The 18,364-nt window shown below is 37.3% G+C and overlaps 1 protein-coding gene across 5 annotated transcripts in view; it reads left to right on the top strand.

Moving 5' to 3' along the window:
• ADAMTSL3 (ADAMTS like 3) overlaps positions 1 to 18,364 on the top strand; it is a 366,800-nt gene that overhangs the window by 113,512 nt on the left and 234,924 nt on the right. For all 5 annotated transcript variants that reach the window (XM_060293778.1, XM_060293777.1, XM_060293779.1 and 2 more), the window contains one exon: positions 3,022 to 3,149. In XM_060293778.1, coding sequence (XP_060149761.1) covers positions 3,022 to 3,149 — 128 coding nt within the window. The remainder of the gene's footprint in view (positions 1 to 3,021; positions 3,150 to 18,364) is intronic.

Raw genomic sequence — 18,364 nt, 5'->3', positions numbered from 1 at the left:
ACCTGACTCTAACTATAAACTGAACAGATGGGATAGTGGGAATAAAAACAAATTAAAACAATATTGCAAAGAACTCTCAACTTTCATTTTAAACTATATATGATGATGTTTTTCAACTTTTCACATTCAACCTATCAGTATATCGAGTGACAAAATGAAAAATCAATTTCAGCTGTGTGTATTTTAAACATTCACCGAAATGATTTGGACTCACCAACCTAAAAGCCCAGATGAGTGTATTAAACTGCTTATTGTATTTTTTATGAATTCAAACTTTATTTTATATTACATTATAGACAGGACACAGTTCTGTTTGGTGACGTTTAGTGTAGAAAATCGAACTGAACAGTGGTCTAATTAGAACAGTAAATAGTATGGGTTTAATTGGCCCTTATTCCCGATGACAGACTTGATCAGTTGCCAGGTATTCTTTCCTTTCACTTGACTGTTGCTGAAATATTGCCTCTAGTAGGGCTGCTTACTGTGCTATAAATAGGTAGCTTGGTAAGAAGCCAGGAAACCCACTGACCGGTGAGATATGGATGAAAATTATTGGAAAATCTCCTCCTTGCTTCCAGTCATTATTTATTCATTTCACATTTGAAGGTCCTTTCTACGATCCCTCTCTTAATTTAATTTTTTTTTTTTTTTTTTTGGTTGGATGAGGTAACTTGGCCTAAGGGCTTAAGGAAACCTGTGCAATATCTAGTTGAGTCCCATGCTTCGGTTTATTAGTATGTCAGGGTTTCCTTCATAAACTCTCCTGGTTTCCAACTTAGAACTCACCTATTAAGTCCTGTCTGACTTGAGCTTTTCTGTATGTCAACAGGATGTGGTTTTGTTTGTTTCCTTGCTTGTTTTCAATTAAAATATTAAAGTGTTGGCTTAAAAAAAAAGAATTGAAAATTCAGAGACAAAAGAACAAAAGAATTTTAAATTTCCTGGCACCTGGAAGTAGCCACTGCTAACATTTTAATTAACCTCTTACTCATTTCCCTAGGCATGTACACATTTACCTGTATTAAATATGATATAGGCTTACATTCTTCTCTAAAGATTGCCTTTTACCCTCAAAGGTTTTTTTTGGCTGCGTTGGGTCTTCGTTGCTGTGCGCGGGCTTTCTCTAGTTGCGGTGAGCGGGCTACTCTTTGTTGCGGTGCACAGGCTTCTCATTGCGGTAACTTCTATTTGTTATGGAGCGCGGGCTCTAGGCACCTGGGCTTCAGTAATTGTGGCACGCGGGTTCAGTAGTTGTGGCTCTCAGGCTCTAGAGCGCAGCCTCAGTAGGTGTGGCGCACGAGCTTAGTTGCTCCGCGGCATGTGGGATCTTCCCGGACCAGGGCTCGAACCCGTGTCCCCTGCACTGGCAGGCGGATTCTTAACCACTGCGCCACCAGGGAAGCCCCTTCAAAGTATGTTTTAAAAGAAATTTCAAAATCCATAAAAGTTCAGATAAAACTAACATCTATTATAGCACCACCTGGCTTCATCGAGGTGAACTTTTTGTCATAGTTGCTTCAGATCTTTTGGGGGAGGGCTGGGAGGGGAATAAAACGTTCTGTTGGCGTTCCTCTTGTGTCCTTCCCCAACAGGGTGCACGCCGAGTCGTGCTCCCTCCATCCTTAGAGGCAATTTGGTGGGTTTTCTTCCAGCCCACATACTTGTACTTTTACTACAGCATTTGTGTGGATGTTCATATACTTACTCCTTTATCTATAGGTGAAGAGGGAGAAAATGCTATGTGTGTTTTTATTTTAATGTAATTCAATCTATCAGTCTTTTGCTTTGGGGTTTTCTACCTTTGTTGACACATCTAGGACACTCTTTGCTACATCAAGCCTGTATGACTTTTAATCTATAGCTTTTTTTAGTATTTTATGGGTTCAGCATTCAAAATATTAATTTCTGGAATATATCTGAATTCATTTTGGTGTCTTTTGTGAAGAAGTTATCTATTATTTTCTTTTAAACCATTCATCACACCGACCTGTGGTTCTGTGTGATGTCCTTATACTTGGGTCTGTTTCTGGACTCTTCTCTTTCTTACCTTAATAGATCTGAATGCTTATTGCTATGCCAATTCTATACTGTTCGAATTGAGGCAATTTCCCTCTAATTTTCCTTCTTGTACAGTTTTTTCTTGGCTCTTGTAGACATTTACTCCACCAGATGAACTAAAGTTCTAAAGAATCATTTTGTTAGGGTCTAAAAAAATCCCCTTTGGGATTTTGATTGGAGTTATCATAAATTTATAGATTAATTTGGAGAGAATTAACATTTTACAGTATTGAGTCCAGCTGTTTAGGACTACGTGTTTCTCCATTTATTCGAGTCTCCTTTAGGCCTCTTTGTAATGTTTTGTACATCATTTCTTTTCATATCTAAATCTATCTATATATTTAAAATTTTTTAACTACCCCTGTTCTCTTTTCTTGAGAGTATCTTGATATAAGTCAATGGTGGCAAGTTCAGAAGACAAATTAATACAAACAGCATTCATAACTGAACTTTCTCTATTTTCTTGGACCCTGAAGCTTTATCTACTTTGTTTTCTTGGGGTGAAGCCTCTCTCAGGAGGTTCCACAAATCCTCCTGCAAAATGGTTTCTTTAGAGTAAGCACCCGTCTATATGACAGACAATGGAGAGAATTTCTTAGGTACAAGCTGGGACCCTGCTATGTAAGTTATAAAAACAAAATAATAGTAATAAATATTATTTATATTTAGCCAATTTATTTAAATTTTGGAATGATAAAATTTCAAATTTAAAACTGAGCTTGGAAGCCATCTGGATAAAACCTTCATAAGATGGAAAGGTACTCATGTGTCACGAGTTTCCATATAAAACTATCTTGTGTGTGTGTGTGTGTGTGTTTTAATGTAGCCATTCCAAAACAATGCATTTTTAGGCAACTTTAGTCTTTGTGAACAGCTTAGAGTAAGACTCTGGAAAAGCTGGGAAAGCTTTTGGGATATTTCTAGCATTTTGTCTATAATTTATTGCATTTTTTCACTCTACAGACTTCAAGAAACACTCGTTCGGATGAAGACAAAGATAGCAACTGGGATGCTTGGGGTGACTGGAGTGACTGCTCCCGGACTTGTGGGGGAGGAGCGTCCTATTCTCTGCGGAGATGTTTGACGGGCAGGTAAGTGGTGGCTTTTCCTGTTCTTCTCTGTGGGGTGTCAGCACCTTTGGATGGGTGAGGTTGGGAAGACAACTGGGCTTCTTGGCTTTGGAAGGTACCATGACGGTGGTGTAAGTTACCAAGTTACCATATTTAAATAGTAATCGCTACATTTTCATGAGTGTGGCCATACCCCTCCACATGAGACTCCCAGCTTGCAGCAGCTGGGGCACTCCACACTTTGGGCTTTAAGGGAGGGGAGGCCGGCCTGATAAGTCACTGGCCCAAAGTTGTTGAGACCTGGGGTAAGAGGTCAAGTCTTCTGTGTTCCACCCTTGAGTTGTTGCCATTTTAATCACTTTCGGTTCACTTTCTCTGAGCAACCCATTGATTAAGAAGGTAATGCAAGGTCTGTGCTCCCAGCTTAGAAATGTTTATGTTAAGCAACATTTGTTAAAATGTAAGATCAGCTTCTTAAAAAATAAACGTACATTGTAAGAAACCCACAGTTATCATTGCTCTTGAGACAATTTGAGGTAATTCTTCACGGGGTAGTGTCAGTCCCAGCCAAGGATTTTTACCTGAGCTCTCAGGTAAGACAACCCCAAGTGGATGGAACTGGATGTGCTGGTTCTGGACAAAAGAAGACTCCAAGATCATGGCAGCCAACTTCAGTTTGGGGATGTTGTCCAGTGAAAGAGGGAATGGCCGTTCCCTGAATGTGTAAGGTATAGAGCAGAAATGCTCTGGACTCCATCAAGGTCGCTGTGTTATGGCATATTAAAGAGTGACCACATACATTCTCCTTTTTCCTTGAGACAGCACAGAGCAGGGCAGATGTGAGACTGTAGACATGGCCTTTGAGAAGGAGGTCTCTGAGTCCACTCCAGGAAAGCATGGGAAGGCTTCTGGAGTTAGTGTTGGTGTCATTATTTTAGGGCAAGTTCTGACTCAGAGCTTGGAACCCTAAGTAAATGGTTGCAGAACTGAGTCCGGGGATTAGTCTCGCAATGGCAAAGTGGTATAGCTGCTTCTTCTGTGTTACCTTGGTGAGGAAATAAAGGCCCTCTAAGTGTGTCATACCGTATGGATGTTGCATTGTACCGGGATGTATTTATCCTGGTGAGGTTTGTAATAGGGGGCCTTTGTTCCTGTGGGCAAGGGTCAGGGAGGGTCTTCTTAGGTAGGGAGCAAGTTCTTACCCACCGCTGGTCAGTCATTTGAGGGAGAGGTTTCCAGCATGGAGACTGGCATGGGAAGGTGAGATTTTGGCATCCCAGTCCAAATCTGAGGGATCTGAATAATTTGCAAAGAATGGTAGGGTTCAGGTGGGAAAAGAGTGGGGTTTATTTGTGTTTGTCTTTTCTTTATGGTATATACCTCCCCAGTCACCAACTAAATATAAAAGCCAAACCCCTCATATTAGAGCATTTTATGATTCCTTGACATTCATCCCTCATGCCCTGCCCTCAAAATATAAAAATCCGTATCCTGTGATAAATGGCAAGGCAATTATCAGGAGTAATAGAAGGGATGAGACTACTTAAGCTCAAAATTTTGAGCTCAGTCAAGGTTCTATTTGAATCACCGGTATCAATGGTCCTTATTCAGCATCAAGCATCACTTAAACAACAAAAATTCCATAAATTCTACTTATCCACTGGCAAAAGAGATAAAGGCAAAATTTTTAAAAAGGTGGTATGGGGGCTTCCCTGGTGGCGCAGTGGTTGAGAGTCCGCCTGCCGATGCAGGGGACATGGGTTCATACCCCGGTCCGGGAGGATCCCACATGCCGCAGAGCGGCTGGGCCTGTGAGCCACGGCTGCTGAGCCTGCGCGTCCGGAGTGAGAGGCCCGCATACCGCAAAAAAAAAAAAAAAAAAAAAAAAGGTGGTATGTACTTGTATCTGTTAAAAAGATTTAGAGGAATATATCAATATTAAGGACCATGAATGGCCACTTTCATCTTGTCATACAACCAAAATGCTTCCATGTCTGTTATTTTATTAATTTAAAAAATCACTTTGATTTTGCCTAGAATATGACTTTGCCAAGTGATCTATCTCAGTGTGTGTGTGCATTTGTGTCTTCTGTTTCCTAACCGGGGTCGGCTGCTACTGGAAAGCCTCTGGGGTAGGAAGGGCTACTGCTCAGCCCCTTCTGCCTTCTCTGTACTTACTCAGAAAAGGAGATTTGGGCAAGAGGAGAGGAGAAGGAGGAGGGGAGTTCTGCCTTGATTTTAGTGACCAGGTATTGACGTTCTCTGGTTTAGTAGGTGTTTAAAGCCAGCTTCATCTATCGTGAGCACTTTGATGGATTTTTCTGAGACAGTGTCTCCTCCTTCCCCCCCAGTCCCTTGGGATCCTTGCCTGCAATTCGCTTGAGATGTGGTATTCACAATCCTCTGACTTGGTAACATTGCTCTTTCCTAATCTTGGACACCTAGGCATACTCCCGGCTTCTTCCTGTTTATGTCTACTCACCCCCTCAGCGGCTGTCTTGGTATGTTCGTTCCTAAGACAACCCCATGCTGGCTCTCTTGCATGCGGCCCACATCTGGTTCACTGGGAGCCCTCCTGTGAACTTTGCTAAACAAACTCTCCAGTTCTAGGAGCCAATGCAGCAACACCTGCTCTGCTTACACAGGCCACTGCAGCTGAGCTCTCAGCCCTTAAATTTCTCAGGTGTGAGTTAGACACCAACCAACTGCAAGAGGCATGTGTCAGCTGGTGCCCCTAAAATTTCTTCCTCTCAATTGGGGGTTCGCAGATTGAAGCCCTCATCCCTTCTCTTTCTGTTGGAGCAGGGTGAGGGGGTAGGATCATAGCATAGATTTCTCAAAGAAATCTTCAGAAATCCTTATACTATCTAAGTCTGCAGCTCCAGGATGCTTTTTATGCCTTGGTGTGGGAGGAGTTTAACAACTGTGAGTTAAAATAACACAGAGCCTGTCCTCATGGTTCTTATAATCTAGGGGGACAAACAATAAACAAGTATGTAATCAAATTATGTGTAATTAAAATTTGTGTCAAGGGGGTAGATAATACCTATCCAGGGAAGTCCTTTGTGCCGAGGGTCTATGCTGAGACCCAACTGCTGAGAGGAAGTCAATTATATGAAGGGTGGAGGGTTATGGGACATAAAATCCAGATAGTGAGGCCAGCATATGTAAAGGTGCTGGAGCAGGAAATGAAAAGCAGCTTTTATGCCTAAAAGACAATAGACAGGGGAGAAAGCAGAATGGCCAATGTTGAAGAAGAAGGTAAAGAATCTGATTCTCAGACTTTTGGATTTCAAATACTAGTAAATTGTTCAAAAAACGCATATTTGGAACTAATATAGGTTGTCAGTTTTTTATTTGGTCAAATAAAGACAAAAATAAAAACAAACAAAAACTCACCTGTGGTCTACCATCACAGACTTTTCAGGAAAGAATTACAATCAGAATCTTTTCATTTTAACATTAAAAGGTAGGACATAATCTTAGATTGAAAGACCTGCCTTTAAATTGAATTCATGTAGCTTTATAAAAATTTACTTTTTTGCCCTTATTTGTCTCACTCCACTTTGGACCATACTTTGGATGTAATAAAAACTATTACAGATATTAACAATCTAATGATGGGTAATTGGGAACCAGAAATTGAGGAGTAAAACATAATCATGGACTTAGAACTTGAGACTGCAAGATCCCTGCAAGTAAGCGATATGCAGAAAAATGACTTTATCTGAGCCACATTTTTCATCCTAGTATCCACCAGTTTTTAAGCAGTAAGAGGCAGAAAAGCCAAGCAGAAGGCAGCTGCTAAGAGGCTGAGAAATTAAGCAGATTTATTGGCAGTTTCATAGGCAGTTTCAAATTTGAGTTCAAAGCCCTGGTAAACATCTCAGGTGATCAGTTTGTATCCATGAAGGACTATACCCTAGGAGAAAGGGAAAACCAATCCTAAATAGACTAGATATTACAAAGACTGAAACCTAGTCTTGAATTAGCTCAATCCTAATTTGAGTAATAAAATTTGTTGTTATTCCATCCTTCTCCAAGAAGCTTTAAAAAAGACACCCTGGAGGAAGATGACACCAACCAGAGATTATACAAGTTTTTATAGATCATGCCAGTGATTCAATAAAACATTGCCAATCTTACCATGATACAAGAGCAAGAGGAAAAACAGATTATAGAAACAGGTACTAGAGTTATTGGACCTGTGTGTTAACAAAACAAAACAAAACAAAAACCCTGTAATAAATACTTACACGATTTCACCAGAGAACTGGAATCCATAAAATTGAATCATATGGGAATTTGAGAATAGAAGCAAGTGATAACTAAAATTATGAACTAAATAGATGGCCATAATAGCAGATTAGAAACAGTAGAAGAGAGTATAGGTTTGTAGAAATATCCAGGCTAAATTATAGGGTGGGGGGAAAACACAGAACATAGAGTAAGGGATATATGGAACAAGATGAAAAGGTCTAAACCATGTATAATTGGAGTCCTAAAAGGAAAAGAGAGATAGAGAATAGAGTAGAAGTACTATTTGAAGTGATAGTAACCAAGAATTTCCCAAAATTTCCAAAAGTTATTGCTGTAAAGATATCAAGCCACAAATTCAAGAAACTCTGCACACCCTAAAGAGAATAAATATGCATAAACACATTATGGTAAAATCTTAAAAGAAGCCAGAGAGAAAAGACACATTACCATCAAAGGAGAAAAGATAATGTTGACTGCTAACTTCACATTAGAAGATAATGAAATTACCTAACATCTTGAAAGAAAATAACTATTACAATGGAATCCTCTATCTAGCAAAAATATCCTTCGAGTGTTAAGGTGAAATAAAGATGTTTTGAGACAAACAAAAACTGAGATAATTCTTTACTGTCTGGCTTGTGCTAAAAGAATTGCTAAAGGGAGTTATCCAGGTAGGAGGAAAAGGATCCTAGGATCATTATTAAAGAAATAAGAACAATTTTTAAAAAATCTAATACGTTTATATGTATAATTATGTGTATATGTGTGTGTGTGTGTGTGTGTGTGTGTGTGTGTGTGTTTATCTCCAAATATCAGGGATCTAGATTAGAATTAGGGTTTTATCAAGTCCTTTGTTAATTGAGTTCTCACTCTCCATGGGAAAAATGCCTTTCTTCTGTTTGGGTAAGAATCATTGCTTTAAATCTATTGCAGCTTTGTATCAATATGGAGAATGAATAGAAGCTGCAGTGGAAGGCATTTGTGGGAAGGAACATTGCCTTTCTGCTAATGAATTTTTGTGGCTTTCCTTTATTTGGAGATAGTCTCTGCAGTACCTACATTTCCCTTAACCCTTCCAGAGTACCCCAACCCATACAGGCACTGAGTGTTTCACAGGGCCCCCTATCCAGTTGGATCTTATATGCGTCTACATTTTTGTCTTATACTAGCCACTCCCACGGCATTGATTGCCAGGAGTTCTGGCTACATCATCTGTCAATTGGATTTAGTGAGTATTGGTGGGTTCTCCTGTGGATCCGTTCCACTTACTTCAAAGGCAGCCTTCTCTTTTGTGTATAGTGAATAGTATATTTGTATACCGTCCTTTAATTTAGTCTTGTTCACATGCACGTTGAAGTTTCTGGCTTGTGTATAGCCTGTGTGAATTTCCAGCTATGACGGAGAGTTGTTGACCTATTAATATACTTTGTTGGTCATTTCACTAGGCATTTATAAGGGGGAAAGAGCTCAATATATGTGCTTGACTTACCATCACTATTTAAAATCTTTCATTCTCTCTTTTCTTTTATGCTTTTTTTTTTTTTTTTTGCTGGAATTCTACCTCTGGTAATTTGGAAATATATATATATATATCTATATATATATATATATCTATATATATCTCCTGTTTTTATATTACTGATGATTAAATGTAAGATGTTTGAAAGCCATACTTTAATAATTGCTTTATAACTGTCAATGCCAATAATAAAATGCTGGTTTCTTTTGATTTATATTTGTAAGCTGATGCGTATTTTATGCTTTTCTTCTTCATTCCTACTCTTTGTTATTATAATCTTGGATCTTATACTCAGTTTCTTGGCACCATTGATTCCCTTTATATCTTTTCTTTCATAATCATATTTCAAACTATCGTTGAAACTTGTGTTTGTGTGCATACATTATTTCAGTGTTCATTGTCAGTATTTTCAGTTCTTAATTCCGAATCACTTTGTTTGCAGGGATATGTTTTGAGCTGTGCTTCTGGAATTTTAATGCACATATGAATCACCTAGGGATCTTGTTGAAATACAAACTTTGATTCAGTAGGTCTGGAGTGGGATCCAAGATCTTTCATTTCTGACGAATCCCCAGGTAATGTCAGTGCTGCTTGTCCATGGACCACACTTCAAGCAGCAAGACTTTATAGCCTTCTTAATTTCAGGAAAAAGTTGTGGGTCTTGTATTTTATGAGTCCTTATATAATATATCTGAAAATGTCTTTCTCTTGACTTTACACATAAACAGTGAATGGCTTATTTGGGTATAAAATTCCCGAGACACAAATTTTCCCTCTCAGGACTCAGAAGTTCTTTTTCCATAAAGTTTGATATACAGTGTTGCTCACAGACCTCTCAAGCTGGCTTAATTTTTTTGTCTTCTTTGGTAGATAACCTATTTGTTCTGCCTGGCTGCCTACAGAAGGCTGTGTTTTTCCCTTAGGAGTTTTACAATGTTGCATCTAGCTATCAGTCTCTTTTCATTTATTTTTCCTTGGCACATGGTGGCCACTTTCGTTATACAGATTTAGATCTTTCTTTATTGTAGGAAAAATTTTCTTCTCGTGTATCATTTACTGTTGGTTCTTGCCTCTTTATTCTGTCCTTTTCTCCATGAACACTTGTTATTTCTGTTTGTCTTCTACTTTCACTCTAGTCGCTTTCATCTGTTGTTTATTTTCCTGTGTGTTTAAGAGTGCTTTTCAAGATCCTTGCCACTTGAATTTTTCTCTGATTTATTTTCTAATGATGTTTCAAAGTGCTGCTATGGTGTGTTTGTTACCTTACCTTCTTTCCTTCATTTTAAACCTGGCCCTTCTTTGTGCACCTATTGTCTTAATCATCTGCATCTTATCACGTATACTTTTGTGTCTTTTTTCAGTGTGGTATCTGGTTAATTCTCACTTATTCTTCAAGGTCATCCTCATTTAGGAAACCTATCTTGACATCTTGGTCTAAATTTGATGTTCCTCTTTTGTGCTTCCTCTTATTATACTCCTTTTAGGGAAGGGACATTTACTTCACCACTCTAAGGTCTAACATCTAACATATGATTAGGACCCACACATTATTAACTGAATGAGTAAATAAGTGAATGTGTGCTCACCTATCACTTCACATCTTTTGCCAATGCTCTTATTTCTGCCTAAAGCATCCTCTTTCTCCTTTTGGTTGTTAACAACACGTAGTTGACCTTGGAAAGTCCTTTAAATCTCTATTTCTTCCTTAAAGCATTTGTTGCCAGTTTCTACCATTTACTAGGTTAGGTGCAGTTCTTCTGTGTTTCTATAGGATCCTGTGAACATACTTTTATCAGAGTGTTTATTTCATTGTGTTGTTTTGTTATTTTTCTATTTCCACAATTGAAAAAACATTTTAGGTGGCATAGATGGTGTCTTTCTTCTCTTTATTCTGTGTCCAACATTACTACTGATGTTTAGAGGAAATTTAGTATATTTTATTCTATAAATAAATAGGTGAATGAATTAATAAATCCCAAGACTGATAAAAAAGCCTGCTTGACTACAGTATGGGTCTGTGGGATAGGTAAGGATGCGTAATTTTGTGAAGACTATTGAAAGCTATGTTGGAGGATATAGACTTTCGATGAAGATATTTTTTTTAATTTTAATTTTTGTTGATTAGTTTTTAAAAGATGTTTATGTATATATTATTCAGATATTAGACTTACTGTTTTCCTCTCTTTGCCCATTTGCCCTACGTTCTGGGAGATTTGCCTAAACTTATTTTCCAATTCTGTAAGTATTTTATCTCTCTCTTTTTTCCTCTTTCTCTATTTTCTTCTTATATATTTTTTGTTCCTTGAATTATTTTTTTTAACAAAAGCAGTCTGTCCCTGATTCTCAGATGCAGTATCTTCTCTTTTATCTCTGAGCATATAAAAAGACTTTTGTGGGGCAGGGTTGGGGGGAGTTTTCTTTTCCCTGCATAGTCTCAATTATTTCCAAATTACTGTTTTCTGTTTTGTTTTTGTCACTATCTTTCAGGTAGAGACCTTTCTGAGATTTCTGGTGACCCTTATTTTGTTTTGTTTTGTTTTGTTGTTGTTATTGTTGATGTTTAAGGAAAAGAGTTTCCAGCTTAATTTTAAGGAGATGTGGCTGGTCTATCTGATTGCCTGATGATGTTTTTAGGTATTTTATTTTGGGCTGCTCTGATTTCTCAGACAGAGATCCTCTGATTCCAATATTCTGGGAACCAAGTGGGGAAGAAAGCTGGGCTCAAATTGATTTATAGGTTTATTTCACTCAAAATTCTAGCAAGGTTTTTTTTATGTAGATTAAACAAGATTATTCTAAAATTTATATGGAAAGGCAAAGCCATAGAATACCTAAAACAATTCTGAAAAAAAAGAGTAGAAGGAATCAGTCTACCTGTTATCAAGACTTATACAGCTACAGTAATCACAAATGTGGTACTGGTGGTAATGGCACCTAGATCAATGGGAGAAAATATTTGTAAACCACATATCTGATAAAGGACTAGGATCTATATTAAGGACTTTAAAAAATTAACAATAAAAACCAATCCAATTAGAAAATGAATAAAAGACCTGAACAGATATTTCACCAAAGAGGATACACAGATGTCAAATAAGTACATGAAAATGTGCTTATTGGGCTTCCCTGGTGTGCAGTGGTTGAGAGTCCGCCTGCCGATGCAGGGAACACGGGTTCGTGCCCCAGTCCGGGAAGATCCCACATGCCGCGGAGCGGCTGGGCCTGTGAGCCATGGCCGCTGAGCCTGCGCGTCCGGAGCCTGTGCTCCGCAACGGGAGAGGCCACAGCAGTCAGAGGCCCGCGTACCACAAAACAAACAAACAAACAAACAAAAAAATGTGCTTATTATCACTAGCTGTTAGGGAAATGCAAATTAAAGCCACAATCAGACATTATTTATTACATACCTGTCAGAATACCTTTTTTTTTTTTTAAGTGACAACATGAAATGCTGACAAGAATGCAGAGAAACTGGATCACTCATACACTGGTGGTGAGAATGTAAAATAGTACAGCCACAGGCAGTTTCTTAAAAAAATAAACATGCAACTACCATACAACCCAGCAGTTGTACTCCTGGGCATTTATCCCAGAGAAATGAAGACTTGTTTTCACATGAAAACCTGAATGTTTTTAACAGCTTTACTCATAATATCCCAAAAATGGAAACAACCCAGATGCCCTTTAGTGGGTGACTAGTTAAACAAACTATAGTATATCCGTACCATGGGCTACTACACAGCAGTAAAAAGAAATGAACCACTGATACAGGCGATGACCTGGATGAATCTCCGAGAATTATGCTGAGGTACAAAAAGCCATTCTCCAAAGGTTACATACCATATGATCCCATTTATATAATATTATTAAAATGGCAAAAATTATAGAAATGGAGAACAGATCAGTAATTGCCTGGTATTAAAGAAGAGTTGGGGGTGGTTGGAAACAAGGTATGACTATAAGAGGCAACTTGAGGGATCTTTGGGGTAATGAAAGGGTTCTGTATTCAGACTGTATTAATGTAAATATCCCAGTTGTGTTATTGTAACACAGTTTTGCAAGATGTTATCATTTGGGGAAACAGGGTCATAGGATTTCTTTTCATTATCTTACAGATCAATGTGATTTACAATTATTTTAAAATAAAGTATTCAATTTATTTTTAAAAACACCTAGAAAGGCCAGGTAAAATAGGACATAAATCTTTTTTAGGTAAAGTTGAATGGAGCGATATTCCATTTTCATGGATAGGAAGGCTAAATATGGTCAAGATGTCAGTTTCTCCCAACTTGATCTTTAGATCCAATGCAATTTCGGTCAAAATCCCAGCATAATATTTTGTGGATAACAGCAAACTGATTCTAAAGTTTATGTGGAGAGGCAAAAGACCCAGCATAGTCCACGCAATACTGAAGGAGAAGAGTCAGAGGACTAAAACTACTTGACTTCAAGACTTACTATAAAGGTACAGTAATCAAGACAGTGTATTAGTCTTGAAGGGATAGACAAATGGATCAATGAAACAGAATAGAGAGCCCAGAAATAGACCTCCATAAATGTAGTCAACTGATCTTTGACAAAGGAGCAAAGGCAATACAATGGAGCAAAGATAGTCTCTTCGACAAATGGTGCTAAAACTACTGGACATCCACATGCGAAAAACTGAATGTGGACACAAACCTTACACTAACTCAAAATATATAAAAGAACTAAATGCAAAACACAAAACTATAAAACTCCTAGGAGATAACCTAGGAGAAAACCTTAGATGACCTTAGGTAAGGCAGTGACTGTTTAGATGCAACACCCAAGGCATGATCCATGAATAAAATAGTTGATAAGCCAACTTCATTGAAATGAAAAACTTCTGTTCTGCAAAAGATAATGTCAAGAGAATGAGAAGACAAGCCATAGACTTGGGGAAAATATTTGCAAAAGACATATTTGATAAAGGACTGTTATCCAAAATATACAAAGAACTTGTAAAACTCAACAATAAGAAAACAAACAACCCAATTAAAAAATTGGGCAAAGACCTTAACGGACACCTCACCAAAGAAGGTATGTAGATGGCATATAAGCACATGAAAAGATGCTCCACATCATCTGTCATCAGGTAACTGCAAATTAAAATAATGAGAGACCACTATACACCTATTGGAATGGTCAAAATCTGGAACACTGACCACAGCAAATGCTGGTGAGGGTGTGGAATAACAGGAACTCTCATTCATTGCTAGTGGGAATGCAAAATGGTACAGCTACTTTGGAAAACAGTAAGACGGTTTCTTACAAAACTAAACATACTCTTACAATATGAGTGAGTGTTCATGTTCCTTGGTGTTTGCCCAAGGTAGTTAAAAACTTATGTCTACACAAAGACCTGCACACAGATGTTTATGGCAACTTTATTCATAATTGCCAAACTTGTAAGCAACCAAGATGTCCTTCGGTAAGGTGAATTGATAAATAAAATGAACATCCAGACAATGGAATGTTATTCAACACTAAAAGGACATGGTCTATCAAGGCATAGAAAGACATGGAGAAAATTTAAATGCATATTACTAAGTGAAAGAAGCCAATCTGAAAAGGCTGCATACTATATGATTCCAACTATATGACATTCTTGAAAAGGCAAAACTATGAAGACAGTAAAAAGATCAGTGGTTGCCAGGGGTTAAGGGTCGGGGGTGGGGGTGATGAGTAGATGGAATACAGAGAATATTTAGGGCAGTGAAAATACTCTGTATGATACCATAATGATGGACACGTGTCATACATTTGTTCAAACCCATGGAATATCCAACTCCAAGCATGGGCCCTAATGTAAACTATGAACTTGGGGTGATTAGGATGCGTCAATGTAGGTTCATCAGTTGTAGCAAAGGCACCACTCTAGTGGGGAATGTTGATAATGGGGGAGGAAGCTATGCATGTGTGAGGGCAGGTGATATATGGGAAATATCGGTGCTTTCCCCTCAGTTTCGCTGTGAACTTAAAACTGTTCTAAAAACATTGTCTTAATAAAAAAGCAGTAAAGTTGAACATACAAGAAATTAAATGAAATCTACAGAGCCAAAAAACAAAGAGGAAACTGAGGGCCAGACCAGTAAGTGCATAACTGATCTTGTGCCTACCCTGGGGATGGAGATGGGATTTACTGGTCTCTAGAACTCAGGCTTTTGAGTTTTAATTCCTTCACAGTCACAGGAGATCAAGTCTTGTGTGTATATGAGGCACAGTATAGGAACTCCAGCCCTAATTTAAAGACAGGACTGCTGAGGTCTATATACTTACTAAACAGATGGACTGGAAAAAAATAAAAGCCCTACACCAACATAGGAAATTTAAATATATTGGTCTCAACATTAAATGAAAAAATTTTCCTCTTTGGAACAATGGACCTACTCTCCCAAGAATTTGAGGTGCATGCATATTGATCTCCATATGTTGTATATATTGAGTTGGATGTTTATATCCCATTTGATTGTGGAAGCCTGGAGGTGAGAAATTAATATGAAAAGTAGTTTTGTTACCCTTGACAACCCTGAGGTTACTGCAGTAGTAAAAGATATGGAGAGACGGGTCACCAAGCCAGGCTGTGTAGGATTCCTATCCCTATCAATAGAGCCCTGCTTATGATAAGCTTGCAATCTAAAATAGATAATACACATGGAAATATTTGCAAGCACCAGCCGGCACAGCATGGAAAATTTAAGAGAGAAAAGTCATACAGTTATCTAAATCGATGCAAAAGTGGCATTTGATAAAATGAACACATTCATAATTGAAATGAAAAATCTTCTCACACTAGGAATAGAGATGTACTCTCTTAGTCTATAGAATGTTACTGCATTTTCTTTAACATTAGATATGAGATAAGAATGGCTACTGTCATTGTTCATATTCATTATTGTACATGAGGTCCTAGTCAGTATAAGGCAAGAAAAAGAAATACAAAGTATAACAATTAGAAAGGAAGAAGCAAAACTCTCATTATTCATAGACTACCTGATTGTCTAGACAGAATATCCAAGAGTATCTACACATAAAATAATAGGACTAATGAAAGAATTCATTAAGATTATTGGAAACAAAGTTAGTGCACAAATAACAACTATATGCTTACACAGTAGGAAAAACTAATAAGAAAGCAGATTTCAAAAGGACACCGTTTTTGCTACTTAAAAAATATAAGGTACCTTGTAATAAATTCAATAAAAGATATACAAGGCCTTTACGAAATATTTAAAAGCTCACCTAAATAAACGGAGATATATAATATGTTCATGTTAGGAAGCCTCAATATCATAAAAATGCCAGTTTCTCCTAAATTATATTTAAATTAAATGTAATTTCAAGAGTCATATGGAAGTGCAAAGATTATAAAAACAGTTTTGAAGGAGAACAAAAGACTTGCCCAAACACTAACATTAAAAAAAAATTTAACTATAGTAGTAGGATGGGCGCAAATAGGCCAACGTAGGAAAATCAAGAGCCCAGAAACAGAAGCATGCATATGTAGGATTTCAAGATGTCATGAAAAATTTGTGTAATTACACCTGAAACTATCTAATGTTATATGCCAATTATACCACAATTTAAAAAATGGTGGAGAAAAGATGAATATTCAATACATGAGGTTCAAATATGATTATTAATATCCAAAGGAAAATATTAGAAAATGTCCATCTATTAAAGAATAAATTCCAGGTGGATTAAAATATACTTATGAAAAGCAAATCTTGAAAACATTTAGAAGAAGAATATATAGGAGAATATCTGTATGATCTCTGGGTAGTGAATTATGCCTTAACTAAGACAAAAAGAGCATAAGTTGGGAAGGAAAATATTTATAAGTTTAAGCAGGTTTTGCATTGTAAAAATATATACTATAAACCAAAAGAAGAGCATAGAATGGGAGAAAATCTTGATAATGAATATAACCAATAAGGGATTAGTGTCTGAGATATTTAAATAAAATAAAACAAAAGCAAAGCAAACTAGTAGAAGAATGGGAGAAGGATATGAACAGGAAATTCGCAGAAGGGGAACCTGCGTAGTCAAAAACAAATATTAACCTCATTAACAAAAAAAATGCAAAAATTACAAAGTGAGATATTTCATATTCTTCAGACTGGGAAACTTTTTAAAGTTTAAAAATGCCAAATATTGCCCTAGATGTGTAAAAACAAGAACTTTTCTGCACTACTAATGGGGGTGAAAATTGGTATTCCCACTTTAAAGGGCAGTTTGTCATTATCTGGTACTAGTGAAGCTGTAAATGCCCACAACAGAACAGTCCCACTAGGGTATATATCCCAGAGAAACGTGTGCAAATGTACCCTAGGTGATTGTATAAGATTGCTCATTGCAGAACCAACCTAAATCTTCATAGACTTTTAGGAAAATTGATCAATAAAAAGTAGAAAGAATTGATAAATTGAGCTATATTTATAAATTGGATTACTCTAGAGCCATAAAAATGAATGAATTAGAGATGCGTCTATCAACATGGATATTTTCAAAAACATAGTGTTGGGACAAAAAAAAAAATCAAGCTGTGAAACGTTATGTAAATTATGATACCATTTACTTAGTTACCTCTAACCAAAGGGAGGGAGGCAGGAGAATAAGATTGAGGAGGTTTGGCAGGGGGCTTCCACCATATTTGTAATGACACATGTCTTAAAAATAAATCTGAAGAAAACTTTCAAGAAATGATGACGCTTATTGGTGTGTACATGAGTTTGCATCATTCTCCCGACCTTTTTTGGACTTAAAACATTTCATAATAAAATAATTGTAGGAACCCCAAAACAGCTCTATCCTAAATATTGCTACTGTGTTTCGAGTCACCATTCCTGAAGTAGTACTTGCTTGACTTTTTCATTTTTTAGGACTTAACGCAGTATTCTTTAGTCTGTTTGTGTACACATCCTAACCTATATTTTAAAATTTACCTTTAGGCCTGGGAATCTCCAAATTTTTGCTTGCTCCCTGGGCTCATCTAGTTTGAATACATATCTGAAGCTAGGGAAGATCTTAAACCAAATATAAAAATAAAATTAAATGAGAGAATAGTGTATTCTGAGGTATGTACATTAAGAAAAGTGTATGGTGAGGCAATATTTGTTCTCCAGCTTGGTTCCTGGCATAAGGCCAGGCCTGTGGTGCACCCAGTCTTTCCATGATTCTGATAAGAAACAGGGACAGTAACGTTATTTCTCTGCATAAAAATTAAATTAGATTACTTCAAAGGAAAGGCAGTAGGGCTGTTAATAATTCTGTCTTTCCTGCTCCCCACCTTTTAGGCAGCCCCAAACCTAACATACCCACTCCCATATTGAGACGTTTCACTGTAATTTTGGAAGTGCTCTGTGATTGTTAAGAAGGAAACCTACTTCCCTTGGAAAGCTTATCAGGTCTCCTTATCCTGGAACAGCTTCTCATT

The sequence above is a fragment of the Globicephala melas genome, chromosome 2 (assembly GCF_963455315.2).
Source record: "Globicephala melas chromosome 2, mGloMel1.2, whole genome shotgun sequence".
NCBI lineage: Eukaryota > Metazoa > Chordata > Mammalia > Artiodactyla > Delphinidae > Globicephala > Globicephala melas.
This window is presented reverse-complemented; position numbering and strand designations above follow the sequence as displayed.